The 14431-nt window shown below is 42.7% G+C and overlaps 1 protein-coding gene across 9 annotated transcripts in view; it reads left to right on the forward strand.

Moving 5' to 3' along the window:
• EBF1 (EBF transcription factor 1) overlaps positions 1–14431 on the forward strand; it is a 289221-nt gene that overhangs the window by 9360 nt on the left and 265430 nt on the right. For all 9 annotated transcript variants that reach the window (XM_064161950.1, XM_064161954.1, XM_064161951.1 and 6 more), the window contains exons 5-6: positions 2216–2289; positions 9725–9793. In XM_064161950.1, the coding sequence (XP_064018020.1) occupies positions 2216–2289; positions 9725–9793 (143 nt within the window). The remainder of the gene's footprint in view (positions 1–2215; positions 2290–9724; positions 9794–14431) is intronic.

Below are 14431 nucleotides of genomic sequence, written 5' to 3' on the forward strand. Positions count from 1 at the left end.
CTCCTCTCAGACACCATCCCCCCCCCTTATCATGCTGTGATGGTCTAGAGGTGAACGGGGACTGAAAGTATTTGTTGCACTAAAGGCCTGGGGGAGTAGATGTGCCCATTATCCCCACGCTCTGCACTCTCAGAGGCAGAGTATTCTTTAATATTAAAGCACTAATTGTGCCATGAGCTTCTCTTTTGCCCAGCCTATCTCTCTGCCAGGTGGGAGTCTTTACGATGTCCATACTGATTGCTTCATCAGGTGTCGGTTGGTAGGCCGGAAGGAGTTTCTCCCCTTCAGTGCATAGAAATGAAGGCCTTCTAAATGTGTTCCGCCTCCTGCTGAAACGCATAGATGACTGTAATGCCATCTTGTAAGGCTTCTTGCAAACCATCTCTGTCTCTGGCATGAACCCCAAGGTATGGACCAGCAACTGAGCAAGGATGCAGAGTCCCAGCTGGAATCAGGGTGGCTTGCTGGTGTCTCTGCTGTGAGGAATTTGCATGTGTTCTGTGACAACTTCTGTGCTCCCTTCATGTAAGTGCCAGGTTCACGTGTTTTGTGCCTTACTGGTGAGAACGAGGGGGCAGAAGTCAGATGAAACTCTGTACCCATTAGTTGCAATGACACCAGTGGCCTCTGTTTTATCTCGTTAGCAAAAAGAAACCCAAAACATCCCACTGGCTCTCAGGTTTTAGGGGAATGCACATGGCAAAACCAAAATGAAAGAATCAGCAGAAATAACACAGCCCCATTCTTGCTATTATTTATGGAATCATGAAATAATTTTACAGTGCATAATATGAATATTGCATATTGCCATAAAAACGGTGTAAAAAATAGGCTCCTGCTTCTTCAGACTTGTGAGTTGGAGATCTGTGCCCTCGTTGTAGATACAGTACCTCTTACCCTTGGTGGGTTATATTTGTAAGGGTGGGGAAAGCAGCTCTTGTGATCTTACTTTATGTATTAATACAACTTTTTTTCCCCCTCAGTATTTTCCACACTTCTCACTCCATAAAACACACTTCATCCATATAGCATACCTTTGTTTCTCATTTTCAGTGTCTATTTTCTCATTGACTTTAGGGATATACATATTAGATGTCATTTTATCTGTAGAGTTTTCTTCCCTCCACTGCCATTTTAAAATTTTAAGTCTGTATTTTAGAGACTTGAAAAGGTCACAGCAAGGTCAGGGGTAGAGCTGATGATCAGATGCAGGGATGGTGGTTTCCCCACAGCTGGGTCTCTAACTATTGATCCCAGCTCTGGAGTGGGCACCCTATAAGATTTAGAAACATCAATGCTGTCAAAAGATGCTGTTGCAAAAGCAATTTCTTTTCACTCTTGTTTTGCTGGTCGGGTTGGGGGGGGATGTTGGTGCTTGGGATCAGGGGATGGTTAGAAAATGTAAGTCTGTGCGATCAGATGGAAACCTTGTACTGAGCAGGCTGCGAGTGCTAACCTAGTTAGTGTGTAACGCCGATCCCTCACCCCTGTGCTGGGCCTGCTGCTGGGAGCACTGCAGCCACTGACTCTTCTTAAATTGCCAATACACTCTCCACACTTTTAACTTAGAGGATTCTCCTTCTGCTAGCTCAGAGTCAAATTTCTCAAGCTGGTTGATCTTCTCTTTGTTTTGGTATCCCCTGCTCTGGTAAGGGCCTGCTTCTCACTTATTTATATCCCTGTAACTCCAGAGTTGCTTTCTGGAAAGCTGTGGACTACGAGGTTTAAGGGGAGAATCGGGCCAGGCGCTTTCCCAGGAGCTACCAGGAAAATGCTTGGGCTGTGCAGCTTCTGTAATTAAAAATACATGAGCTCTCTCTTTTCTGTCTTTCTTTTTTTTTTTTAATGAATAGGACCCAAAGTGTGCCAAGCCTTGCTGTGGTGTGTGTGTGTTGTGTTTTTCTTTTTTTCCTTCTAATGCTTTTAGGTTTATATTTTATTCTGAATTGAAAAGAAAATTGTGGTTGTCTTGACTACTAAAAAAACCCATCCTACACACCACTTGAGAGGTGTGCAACGGAGAGGGAGGGAATTCAGCTGTGCTCAGCTTGTGTTGTTTGCCAAGCACAAGTCTTGGAGCAGGTTTGGTGAAGACGTGGTCTCTTTAGCTGGCAACTGGGCTTGCAACTCCAGCTGTGCCTTTCAGTTACCGCAATGTTTTTTATTTTCTCCAAGCCCAACTCGATGTGCAGCTAAAAATGTGTTTTGTTTCTAGGCAATAGTATATGAAGGCCAAGACAAGAACCCAGAAATGTGCCGAGTTCTGCTCACGCATGAAATAATGTGCAGGTAAGAGCTACCCTGCTTCCAGTTAATTAGTGATGAGAAGATGAACATGTCTCTCAAAATCTAGGTTGAACCTGCAGCTATTTTCGGACTTGAATTTATCTTTCTTGCATTAAACAATCCCAAAATAACACAGTTCAGTGTGTGTAATTAGCAGCAAGGTCTCAGTCGTCACACTAGTTTTCAATTATTTATAAAGATTCTTAACAGAACGCTGCTGGTTTTCATTTAGACACCCTAGCCCACAAAAGGTCTCCTCACCAAAACTGACAGTCAATTAGTCTTCCAGCAATAAATGTTTCTGGCCCCAATTCCCCAAAAAACCTCCCTGGTAAAATGTAAAAAAAAAAAAAAAAAAATATATATATATATATATATATATATATATATATAATTTTTTTTCTCTGATGGATGTGCATTAAGACTTGAGGTCTGAAGGTTTATTTTGTCCTGGTTGCTGCACACACAAGGTCCCTGCATGGCTGAACCTTGCGATAGACCCTCCACCTAAAAGATGTCTTCTGAGGAGAGGAGGCTCAGGGGTGACCTTATTGCTGTCTACAACTACCTGAAGGGAGACTGTAGCCAGGTGGGGGTTGCTCTCTTCTGCCAGGCAACCAGCAGTGGAACAAAGGGACACAGTTTCAAATTGTGCCAGGAGAGGTATAGGCTGGATGTTAGGAGGAAGTTCTTCACAGAGTGCATGATTTGCCATTGGAATGGGCTGCCCAGGGAGGTGGTGGAGTCACTGTCCCTGAAGGTGTTCAAGAAAAGCCTGGATGAGGCACTTAGTGCCATGGTCTAGTTGACTGGCTAGGGCTGGGTACTAGGTTGGACTGGATGATCTTGGAGGTCTCTTCCAACCTGTTTGATTCTATGATTCTTCTTTAAACTCCTCTGTACGGATTTGGCTCTGCCCTGTTATTTCTTTCCCTGAACATGGCTGCTTGGGGTAGGTCACTTACATCCAGGACAGTCAAATATCTTCTCACCCAAACGTGTTTACTTCTGCCACCGCTTCCTTCTCTTTTCTGACTGGTTGAAATAGGTTAAGCCCCTGCTACTTCCTTTTTTTTTTACTGCAAAGAAGACAGCATCTTCTTGCAGACCCTTCCAACATCTAGCAGAGCTTGACCTTGCAGTCTCATTAAAGTCAGTGGGTGTTTTTTGCATGTCTGAAAAAAAAAATAATTTGTTACATGTTATTCGATGGCAGAAAATAATTGCCTGGTGGAAGATGAGGCATTCTTGCATAAGCTCATTGTTACAATCAGTTGTTTTAAAACTGTAAAAATGCCATTGCGTGTGTTGTAGCTTTTACAAAACACATTAACTAAAAAGGAGTAACTTGAGGGTAAAAGCTAGTGCCCACTTCTAAGAGAATAAACTTGCATGAAGGTTTCCTGATGGGGGAAAATCTTAGACAAAAAGATGGAAACTTCTCTGTCAGTTAATTTTTATGTTCTCCCCCTGCCCCATTCTTGGCAATCTGCATGTTTTGTCCTCCATGACAGCTCCACTCTGATAACACCCTGCTTGAGAAGGCAGTGCTCTTCTCCAGCAGTGGAGGAACTGCTCTACTTGCTTGGCCAGCCTGGAAGAAACCCTATACAGCACCCCAAATTCTTCCTGGATGGATTTGGGGAATTTTAGTTTTCATGCATTAGTTTTCTAGGCTGCTTCATTCAGTAGGTTTGGCTACTTCCAGGAGCCAAAAGATAACCCATTAGAGCCCAAGACTGATTATAGCAGACAGGCACCTCCAGAAGTGCCTGAGCTTCTACTGCTGTTGGGAGCTGCAGCATTGGTTTTCTGAGCAGTCCTGGCCACTTCTGCCTTTCCAAATGTGAACCCAGTTATGCTGACAACTCATAATTGCCCTAAAATTCATTGGCCTAATTAGCACCACTTTCACACTAGATACCTAGCTAAGAACAATTCATGGAAATATTACACGAGGCCCCTGACCTGATAAGGCTGAAGTGTGTACTTTGCTTTTCTCCTGTAATAGTCCATGAAAACAGTTGGACTGTTCATGTGAGCAAAACTAAGCTTATGGTCAAGTGTCTGAAGTGTCAGGACACATCTTCTGAGTGATGTGTCCACGTGGTTCTTAAGTGGCAAGGTTTCAAGGTAGGAATTGCATACACCTGCCACTCACTGAGCCATCAAGAGTAAGAATCACCTCCTTTAATGAATTAATTTTTGTACAACTGCTTAAAAAAGACAAAGAGTAAGAAGTAAATTGAAATTTTTTGTAGAAAGGCTGAGTTTTAACCAGATAACCAAGTACCTGCATCAAAGGTTTACAGCCATTCAATATACTTTGACCGAGACAAAATCATTTCTGCTCTGGGAGTGTGGAAAGATGTGTAGCATTTCCCTTTAGTAAAACACTTCACATTTTCTTGTTCTTAAAATTCACAGGGTAAGGAGCTTTATATTTCTCTTTGTTTACTACTAGTCCTTGTTTCATGTTTCATAACCATAAGGTGGAGGGATAAAAAAAAAAAAAGGAGTAGATTATCTGACCGTGGTAGACAAATGCTGTGTGCCTGGTGGGGTCAAGAGACATATTCAGATTTCCTACAGCTCATATTAGATATTACCCATTTCCTTCTCTGCCTATACATGTGTAAGAGGGTGCTGTTTGTTTACCAGGCCGCTTGACCCTATTGCACAAATCTGTCATCCATTGTGCTACTAACACTCTTTTAAATTGCAAATCTGATGCTCTTTAGGGGTCTAGAAGAGAGGAAAAAAAACACCCCCAACTCTCTCCACACCATTCTGTTTCTCTTGATTTCTTGCCTGTTGTAAGTGGAAGTTGGGATGTGCTGAATTTGCACCAGGGGTGCAAATGCAGCCTCAATTATAAGCATAAAATTAGAGTCTGTTCCCCATTAATCAGCCCAGCTAATTGCTATGCACTACCATTAGCCATATGGTGTGAAAGACAGCTTGCTCTCCCTAAGATGAAATTTCTTCATTTCAGACATGAAATAGTGAGGGCTCTGTATTTTAAAATAGCTTGGTTTAGATATTTAATTTCTAAACAACTTTCAGCAGTGCTTTCTATCAAGGCTAACTGCACAATAAAACTTTGCATTTATGTGACAAAGCTGGGTATTTATAGTAGACTACAGCTATGGCACGGAGAAGACAAAGAATTCAAATGTATAGAGAGTCCTGGTTGTGATAGGAAAGTGGAGCTGAGCTTTGCTTCAGGTGGCTGTTTATTTCAAAGGATTTCATTGTGTTTCGTCAAATATAAAACTCTACACTGTTGGCAAAAATGTTAATAGCTGGGGAGAATTCACAGCCTCAGTGGAATTTATTAGTATTGTAGGCAGCATGAGGAGGGACATCTATAGTTAATATTGCCTCAACAATTTCCATTATGAAACCTTCAGTGGCTTACAGCTTTGCCAAACTTAAACTGTTCTGGCTGAAATGTCCTTTGCAGGGTGTCAGCCTCAGGCTGACTTTCTTTGGAAAGTTTCAGCTAAAATGCTTCAGTGATTTCTGAGAATGAGGTTGCAGTAAAATATGGGGTTTGTCTCTGTAAAATAAAGTCTTAACATCTGCTCTGGTCAGAGGTTCCTGCACCTCCATGCCTTGGGGTGAGAAGCCTGTTTAGGGCAGGGGTTTTCCTGACCACATCATCCATGGGATGAAGCCCACCTAGCTGGGAGCTTCTGCAAAATCTCCCACATGGACTTGCTAACGACTTGTTAGAGCATGGCAGCTAAATGATCGGAAAGTCGCATTTGCGCTGGCCACGTGCCATGGCCCCATAATTTCTCATTGTTTATTGTCCCCGCAGAAAGCCTGTGTGCAGATACACAATGCACAGCTCCTCTCATGACTGATAGTCCTGGCCACCACACCAGGGTAGAGGACAGGAGGCCATCTCCTGCACTGCAACCCTGCAGCAGAGCCAGGCAGTGCAGGGTTGAGATGTTACATTGCAAGGAAGGTATGGAGCAAGATGGCAGGAAGGCAGCAGGTCTCCAGAGAATTGGAGTGAGGACAAAGGCAGCAACAAAAGCTGCTGGTAATGGTGGTGGTGGCCAGAGGATGGGGAAGGCCTGTGAAGGGGCAGGATGGGGATGGTATGGGGCTTGGGAATAAGCCCTGGGGATAGCAAGGATGTAAACAGGTGAGGGGAAAACCCAGGGTAGACGGAGATGGGGGTGCAAGAGCTGGAGGAGGTTTTGCTGGCAATAGGTTGCATTACTTTCAAGGACTATTTGTTTTAAAAACAAGCAGAACCCCAAGCAAATCAAGTTTTGAAGGGGTTTTCTGTGGGCCAATATGGCATTGCGCCTGAGCTGTGGCTCTTTGCCCATTTGGGGAGAGGGGCCATGGAGGTACAGTAAGAAGAACTCTTTATCCTCCTGACTGGAAAGACCTTGCACTCAGTGCCACTCCCTGCACTTTCACAGAGCCTTACTGGGAGCTTGAGGGTTTCTGGGTGACTTGGAGAAGCTCCTGGGAATTTTTAAATTCCTTCAGGGAAAGGAGAAAGGGTACTGAATATTTAGGAACTTATTTCCAAGTGTTAAGTAGACTCTAAAAGCCAAAGCTTTCGAGGCAAGTTGAATTAAAAGCACTTCTTGTGACATGCAACGAGGTTTCAAACTCAGAGTTTGTGTGATATTTTAATTCTCTGGGGTAGATATTTGAATTCTAGGGTAGACAAGGCCTCGGTTTCTGCTACTGGGGGAACAGTGCAAAAGGCAAGCCAAGGTTGAAAAATAATTGTCTAGAAGATGTAAGAACATTTGGAGTAACCAGACATTGCGATGTCGTGCACCTCTCCCACATCACTCTCAAACTGAGCAGGGGTCTCTTAGTATTACTTGGGATTATTGGGATGTATTCTTGGCATCCCTATCCAAATGAGGAGCCCACCCAATGAGCAATGGAGCCTTTCCCCAGCTCTTGAAGCTGAGTTGTCCCTGTCAGCCAGTGCCTGACTCCATCCTGCTCATGGCAGGAGAGGAGATCGAAGTGTCCCATCTCTTGATGCCTCTCCCGCTGGGTTAGCACCCCAGGAAAGTGCTGGCCTCTGAGCCTAGTGGTGCATGGATGGTGGTATCTGCCCATCTTGCACTGGGAGCCTGGGAACCTTTGCTTGCCTGAGTAAGTGAGGCAATTTCTGTCCCTCCAGTCTGCTGTGAGAATGTCAGGACTAGCCCTGATTTGCTTCAGTCACAAGAACTGCATTGTCTTAACTTGTGCCAACTCTGTTTCTAATTACATTTTAATCATTTAAAAATGATTAGCAGTTTTTATTGCCTTGTTTGTGGGTAAATTTTCTCACCCCACACATTCTAGCTGCCTTGCAATGACAAGTCCTTTTATAGGCAAAAAAAAAAAAAGCCCCTTGAATGGCCACATGACTATTTACCTACAGCATATTTTATTCCTTCCTAAATGTTCATACTTTCTGAGTGCCAAGGCTCTTGTGTTTTCTGGTGGATCAATTGTGGTATTGTGCTGTAAAATTAAGCAGTTGTTTTTGGCACTCCCAAACAATGTAACTTCCACCGAAATGAAGATACCACACATGTGTTAGCTGTGAGAAGTTTCAGCCCTGAATAGTTGCCTTGAAGCTTTCTGTGGTGAAAAGAATTATGTATTTTCCTCTCTTTGAAAACAAAATTATGACTATTTTTTTTAAACCCCATTTTTAAACAGGCTGTTTCTGTAAAAGCCCCCCCCCCCCTTTTTTTTTTGTGTGCGTGTTATCTTTAGTGTGGTTAGTTGCTTTATTGCTAATCTTGGTGGGTAACTGTATATTATTCACTCTATTGTTCAGCAGCACAAGAGAACCTTTGTCATACTCCCAACAGGGCTATTTATATAGAGTGGCACTTCTGAGGGCTTCTTCCTGTCCTGATGTTCTTCCACATTCTGGGGAAAAGAAAATAGTTCGTCTGAATGGGAATGTGAGCAGTGCTGGCTCCTAGCAGCCAGTTGCTGAAATAAGGGTGATGTGTAGGTCCCTGAGATGCCATTTGGAACAATCGTGGTGGTTTCCAAAGACTGGTTGCACGTGGTTGAGGTTTACCAGCAAGTTTTTTGAATGGAGAGATGCATTTAGGTCTGGCCAGGGAGAGCAAAGGAAGCGGTCCTCACTGGCTGTCCCTTACTGCCACCATAGGATGGGGTCCTTGCAGCCCTTAACTCACAGGAGCTGCCCCAGCTTTATCCAGCAGGTCCCTGGGTACCAAGGAGGGTTTGGTATGCCCAGGTGCTTGCTTATTTTTTTTATTCCTTGGAGCTCTGACTTTGGTGGGGAGTTTTCTGTTAAGGGACATCAACAAACAGCAGCCTTCATTGTTAGATCATAGAATTGTGAGGTCCAATTAGAAGGGACCTCAAAGATCATTTAGCTCCAACCCCCAGTGTGTGTTTCCTCCCTAGGATGGGCAGGTGGCTGAAAGCCTGAGGCTTTGCTCACCTACATAGCTGTGACTTGGTCCGGTGGGTTTAGATGAGCTGCTGGGGAGAGGAGAGCAGCACCCATGTTGCTCAGCCACAGCACTAGATGCACCAGGATGGATTCTCACACTGAGCAGAAACTTACATATTGCCTATGAACTTACCTGCCATGTATTTATAGCTCTTAATGGACAATAACCTCTGACAAGGAATCATCACAAACAACAATTTAACTTCTCTTAGGAAACAATGAGCCACCTTAGTTCAAAAGAATCTCAACCTGGAGGTCAGCAATGGAGCAGTGCTTTGGGAGACAGAGCTTATATTTCACATGCCTGCTTTGTATCTGACCCGATGCAGGGCACCAGCCACGGGAGCTGCGCTCTCCATGGCATCAGTGATCATTAACATGCTCAGAAAACTTGGGGAAACAGGAAAGCTGGAGCTTAAAGTAGCTGCTCCCGATGGCGCTTGCATTTCAGCTCCTCCATTAACAGCAGTGTCTCTTAGAGAGAGAATGATGATTGTGCTTTCGGATTTCAGGGGGAGGTTTCTCAGTAGCTGAGAATTTGGCTCAGTGTAGAAGCAGGAATATCTTGTGGATGTGTAACATAAGCATTAAGCAAATGTTAAAACCAGGCTCAGCAGGGAAAAAGCTGCTTATTTTGTGCGCGAGCATATGCGGGACAACTGTTAAACCCCAAAGAAAAGAGGCTACGAATAGGCAAGTCTCCCTGTTTAGAGTGAGCCTTGAATTATTGTTTGTGAAAGGGGCAAACCCCCTCTCTTTTTATATTTTCTGTTGCTAACCAGCTGTGCAAGAAGTTAAACACAGTAATTAACCCATATGTGACCCACTACATTTGAGTGATTTCCAGGCAGGGACCGAGCAGTAACTCTAGCCGGCAATTTGAACCTACCATGTTCGTAATGATGATTTTACAGTGTAATGGTCGCACTAAATCCTTTCACTTTTGCTCTGTAGCCGCTGTTGTGACAAGAAAAGCTGTGGCAACAGAAATGAGACTCCATCAGATCCAGTGATAATTGACAGGTAAGGACTGCTATTGTTTCCTTCCATATTTTTTTTCCCCCTCTTTCTTTCCCCCCCTCCTTCTTCCTCATTATAACGAAACACCTGCCCTGTGTCGCTAATGGGGAAGAATTAGGAGTAGATACGGATGAAATTTTGTTTTTGATACCGAATTAGTTGTGCTTTGCAATCGCGATTGCCGTGGAAGGGCCATATGGAGGATAAGGCAGCGACCTGCTCTCTGAAGGGCTCCGCTTCTTGTAACTGATTCATGTGCATAAAGAGGAGATTTTTCTTCCTGACTTTTCTGCGGCTCAATTCACATGCTGTGCCAAAGAAGCTTCAGGAATAAAATAATAATAGTTTGTGATTTATGAAATGTGGTTGGGTGCTTATAAATATTTAACTTTTATTTGAAAAATGCTTGAATCATTATCACTTTTAGCTACAGTATTTCTGTTGGATGCAATCCATCTACATTTTAAGGTTTTATTTATGCATAAAAACAGTTACAAAAAAAAATAGGTCTGCAAAGTAAGGGTTTTCCCCCCCCACCTCCTGGTATTTTCTTTGGTTGGGATACTATTTTGACTGTGTTGTCAGTTCATTAATTAATTGTTTTGCCTGTCTTAATGATCGTGTTTTTAAACGGATCCGTATTGCTAATCTGACATCAAAGTGCAATGCCACATCTATTTTAGCTTTTCTGAGCCATGTGTAGTTAGTTTCTCTGCCTGCAAATTATGCAAAATGGTAGCCAAAGAGTCAGTTTTACATTTTAATTGTCCAAACTCGTTGTACAAAGCCATGTGTGGTAACCAGATTATTAGGCAGCATTACCCTAGAGGAGTTAAATGGCCACAGAGTACTGAAAGTGTCTGTCATCAGTTGGGGAAAGCAACACCACCCTCACACTGACCGGGGAATAGAGGGACCCTGAAGAGGGAACTACTTATATACATATAGGGGTGAAAGCATAGAATGGTGAGTTTCAGCTCCCGTTATTGTCTGAGTTGATGTTTCCTATATTAAGGATAAAGTGTCCTCTGTGCCAATGCGTCCATTTTATGACAGAAGGTGGAGAGGGCTTGATGCGTTGGGTGCCACATGTAGAGAGCGGTTCAGGGATATGGCCGAGCCTCGCCTGGCAGCATGCTTGCCAGGCCCCCAGATTTACAGTTCTTACTTGAGTCTGGTAGGAAAGTGCGTATATGGGAAGCTTACAGCAGATGTTTTGATGGTTTGTATTAGCTATAATAGTTAATCTTGAGAATGTTTAAATCTCAGGAGATAATTCTACCTGTCTGTCTATATATTACCTACCTATCTTCCTACCTACCTATCTTCGTATCTTCCTTCCTACCTGTCTCTCTACCTATCTTTCTACCTGCCTACCTACCTTCCTATCTTCCTACCTATCTCCCTACCTACCTACCTACCTACCTACCTACCTACCTACCTACCTACCTACCTACCTTCCTATCTTCCTACCTATCTCCCTACCTACCTACCTACCTACCTTCCTATCTTCCTACCTATCTCCCTACCTACCTACCTACCTACCTACCTACCTACCTACCTACCTACCTACCTTCCTATCTTCCTACCTATCTCTCTCTCTACCTACCTTCCTATCTTCCTACCTGCCTCTCTCTCTACCTACCGACCTATCTTTCTACCTCTCTCTCTCTCATCTTCCCTGAGCATTAGGTAGTACCAGGGAAAGTAGGGGGAGGGGGGAAAACCCCACAGTGAAATCTGTTTTATAAGCCTGCTGCAGAGTTGAAAACTATAAACGTGGTGTTAGAGTGGCATTCTGAGCAACATGAAAGCTACAAAATTCACATGAATTTTTCATTGTACTGGAAAGTGAGATGTTAAGATGCTAATGGCAGGTTTACAGAAATATTTTGTTTAACTATCTAGTATGCAAAACTGTGAGTTGCAAATCATTTTAAATTACAGAAGCCAGAGAGGCTGCCTGTTACATGCTTCCTGCAAAATGAGGAAGACAGTGACATGAAAAGAAACACCCAGATTTAGCTCCCTAGCTGCGATCGGTTTATCAGTCTTTACGTAAATCAATGCAAAAGGTACCAATTCTGGAGATTACCCTTAAAATGCAAGCTAAACATAATTTAAAGATGACAACCCAAAACCCTACCTCACCACCCACACTGAGTGATGCTTGGCTTGTGAATGGGTTAAGCTTTTAAGTTCCTCACTTGGTTTTAAATGGTGACTTTGATACAGGAGGTTGATATGACTGTGGTTTGAATAACATTTGATTTTGACCTGTTCCTGTGGGTTGCAATGGTATAAGAAATTTGACTCAGCAGTACTGTAATTAGCCCTCCCCGTGTTTTTGAAACAGGATTGTGTTACCTGGATTGCATTAGTGTGGCTTCTATTGTTGCCGCTTCGCATCTGTCCCAGTAGGGTATTTAAAACCTTTTCTTGGCTGGGGCTAGTTCAAACAATTTAGGCCAAATAAGTATGTGCTTTATACAGCCAGTAGCTTTAGTGATGTTTCTCGTGACACTTATCCTATTCATTTTTTTCCCCTCCCCTTTTGGTTTGGAAAGGATGAAGTGATCTGTGTGGAACCACTTTTACCTTAAAACGAGTCCTTTAAAATTGCTCTAACGTTAAAAAGCCTGTGCAAGCCAGAACATGTGTTTAGTTGTACTCCATTGTCACTTCTCCATGCACACAATTTTTAACTATTATGTCAATTGATATGCAAACCCATATTTAGCTATTTGTATTTGCATGTGAGCTTAGAGAACTCATTTACCATTTGGGCTAAAGCACTCCCACATGCCTTACGCTCTGATAAAGTCTTGCCTATGGATTTAATCTAACTCTTGCGTCAAATCCCATGAATCTACAGACTCTGACCTAACACAGCAATTAACATAGAATCTATCCATGGGATTTTTTTACATATGTACTTACATGGAAATGCTACCCTCTTCTTCCATGCTGGAATACTATTTTGGCTTGATTAATTCCCTTTGATGGGGCTAGAGAAACTTGGGATAGAGCAAGCTCCCTCTTTGTGGTGGTTTAATAAACTTGGGGAAGAGGCTGTTTGGCAACTTCAAAGTTACATGTGCTGTGTTCTTTCAAACCCTAGATGTATGTGAAAAGTACATAATACATTTTAATTTACTTGAAATGTGGGGCTTTAGAAAAAAAAGGAAGTCTGTAGCTGCATTTGAAAGAGGAGATGACTTTATCCTTTATAAAATTGCTTCGTACTTTGCTTTATTATGGCGTAAGCAGATACAGCAGTGAAAGGGACCTGAAGAAATATATACTCATATAGTGATCTAAATTTTCTCTGGAGAACAAAGTAAATATATTATGCTTATAGAGCTTTCATTCCAAAGAAGTTCCTTGGAAATGTGTGTGTGTGTCTGAATCATCTTCTTAGCATAGCCTGTATATTTTATCACTAATCCAGTTACATGTGTTGAGATGAAGATCTGATGAACAAGAACTCATTTTAAAAGGAGTGTTATTGTCACAATACAAATGCACAATTCCTCCTACAAGTGCAGTGGCAGCCTGTATTGTAATCACACTTTTAGAAAACACAGAGCACTTCCTGTTATTAAATTAAATTCTAGATTGATTTAACTTTCAAATTGTAGCTCACATTTGAATTTAAAAGGTTTGCAATAAAATTCCTGTGAAGAAATTGAATAAATTGTAGTTTTATTGCCACTCTGGATATCCTGGTGTCCTAACCTTTTTCCTTACACTTATCTTAGTTCAATAAATAAAACCTCATTAGACTATTCCCATTTCAATGAGTTTATTAAATTTTACAGGAGTAATTAGCATAAGCTGTGCTAATTTTTCTGGAAGACTAATGAGAGAGCTTCCTAATTAGGTTTGCTTTGTAAGAATCAGAAAAGATGATAATGACAAAAGTCACATAGGGGAGAAAGTGGGGCTATAGATTGTTCCTTGGTTCAGGATAGAGGCTCCTCTCTTGGCATTCTGTTCCAAACTTTTAAACCCAATTTACTATTGTCAGACCCAATACTTAATGGTGTTACCCATGCCTGCTGGAGCTTTACCTTTTATGGCTGCATTCAGTAAACAGCAGTCCTACTGATTGGTAAAATAGGAATAACCACTGCAATCCCAAATATAGTGGCAGAAAAAATCTCAGCATTTAGGATCTATACCATATACCCCCAGCTTGTGACACTGTGTGGAAAAAGGGCTGAAAGCAGCCCACTTGGCAGCTGCTTGTTCATCCCAAATTTTGCTTCTTCTCAGAGTACTTGAGCAGGCTGATAAGTGTGACCTGATATTTGCTTTGCTGAGTTTTACCAGTGCAGATGAGACCTACTTAAGAAGTCTCACCACCATCTATCTTTGGGATAGTTCAACTTCAGTTGTGATGTAAGTCAACAGACTTTGAACTGGAGCCGCCCCTGGAGCAGACTGTGTGCCCTTGGGTGGCATGGGGGGTGACCAAGTCTCTCGCCAGCTCCTTGTCTGGTGATATACTGAAGTTCTTCACATGCTAATTCTGTTGCAGCTTCTGAGGAATGAGGCTCCTTCTGGCTTTGAAGAGGTGGCTTATGTGTTTCCAGTGCCATCAGAGTTCCTGTCCGTGGGCTGGGGACTCTGGGTTGG

This window comes from Pogoniulus pusillus, chromosome 22, assembly GCF_015220805.1.
Source record: "Pogoniulus pusillus isolate bPogPus1 chromosome 22, bPogPus1.pri, whole genome shotgun sequence".
Lineage (NCBI taxonomy): Eukaryota > Metazoa > Chordata > Aves > Piciformes > Lybiidae > Pogoniulus > Pogoniulus pusillus.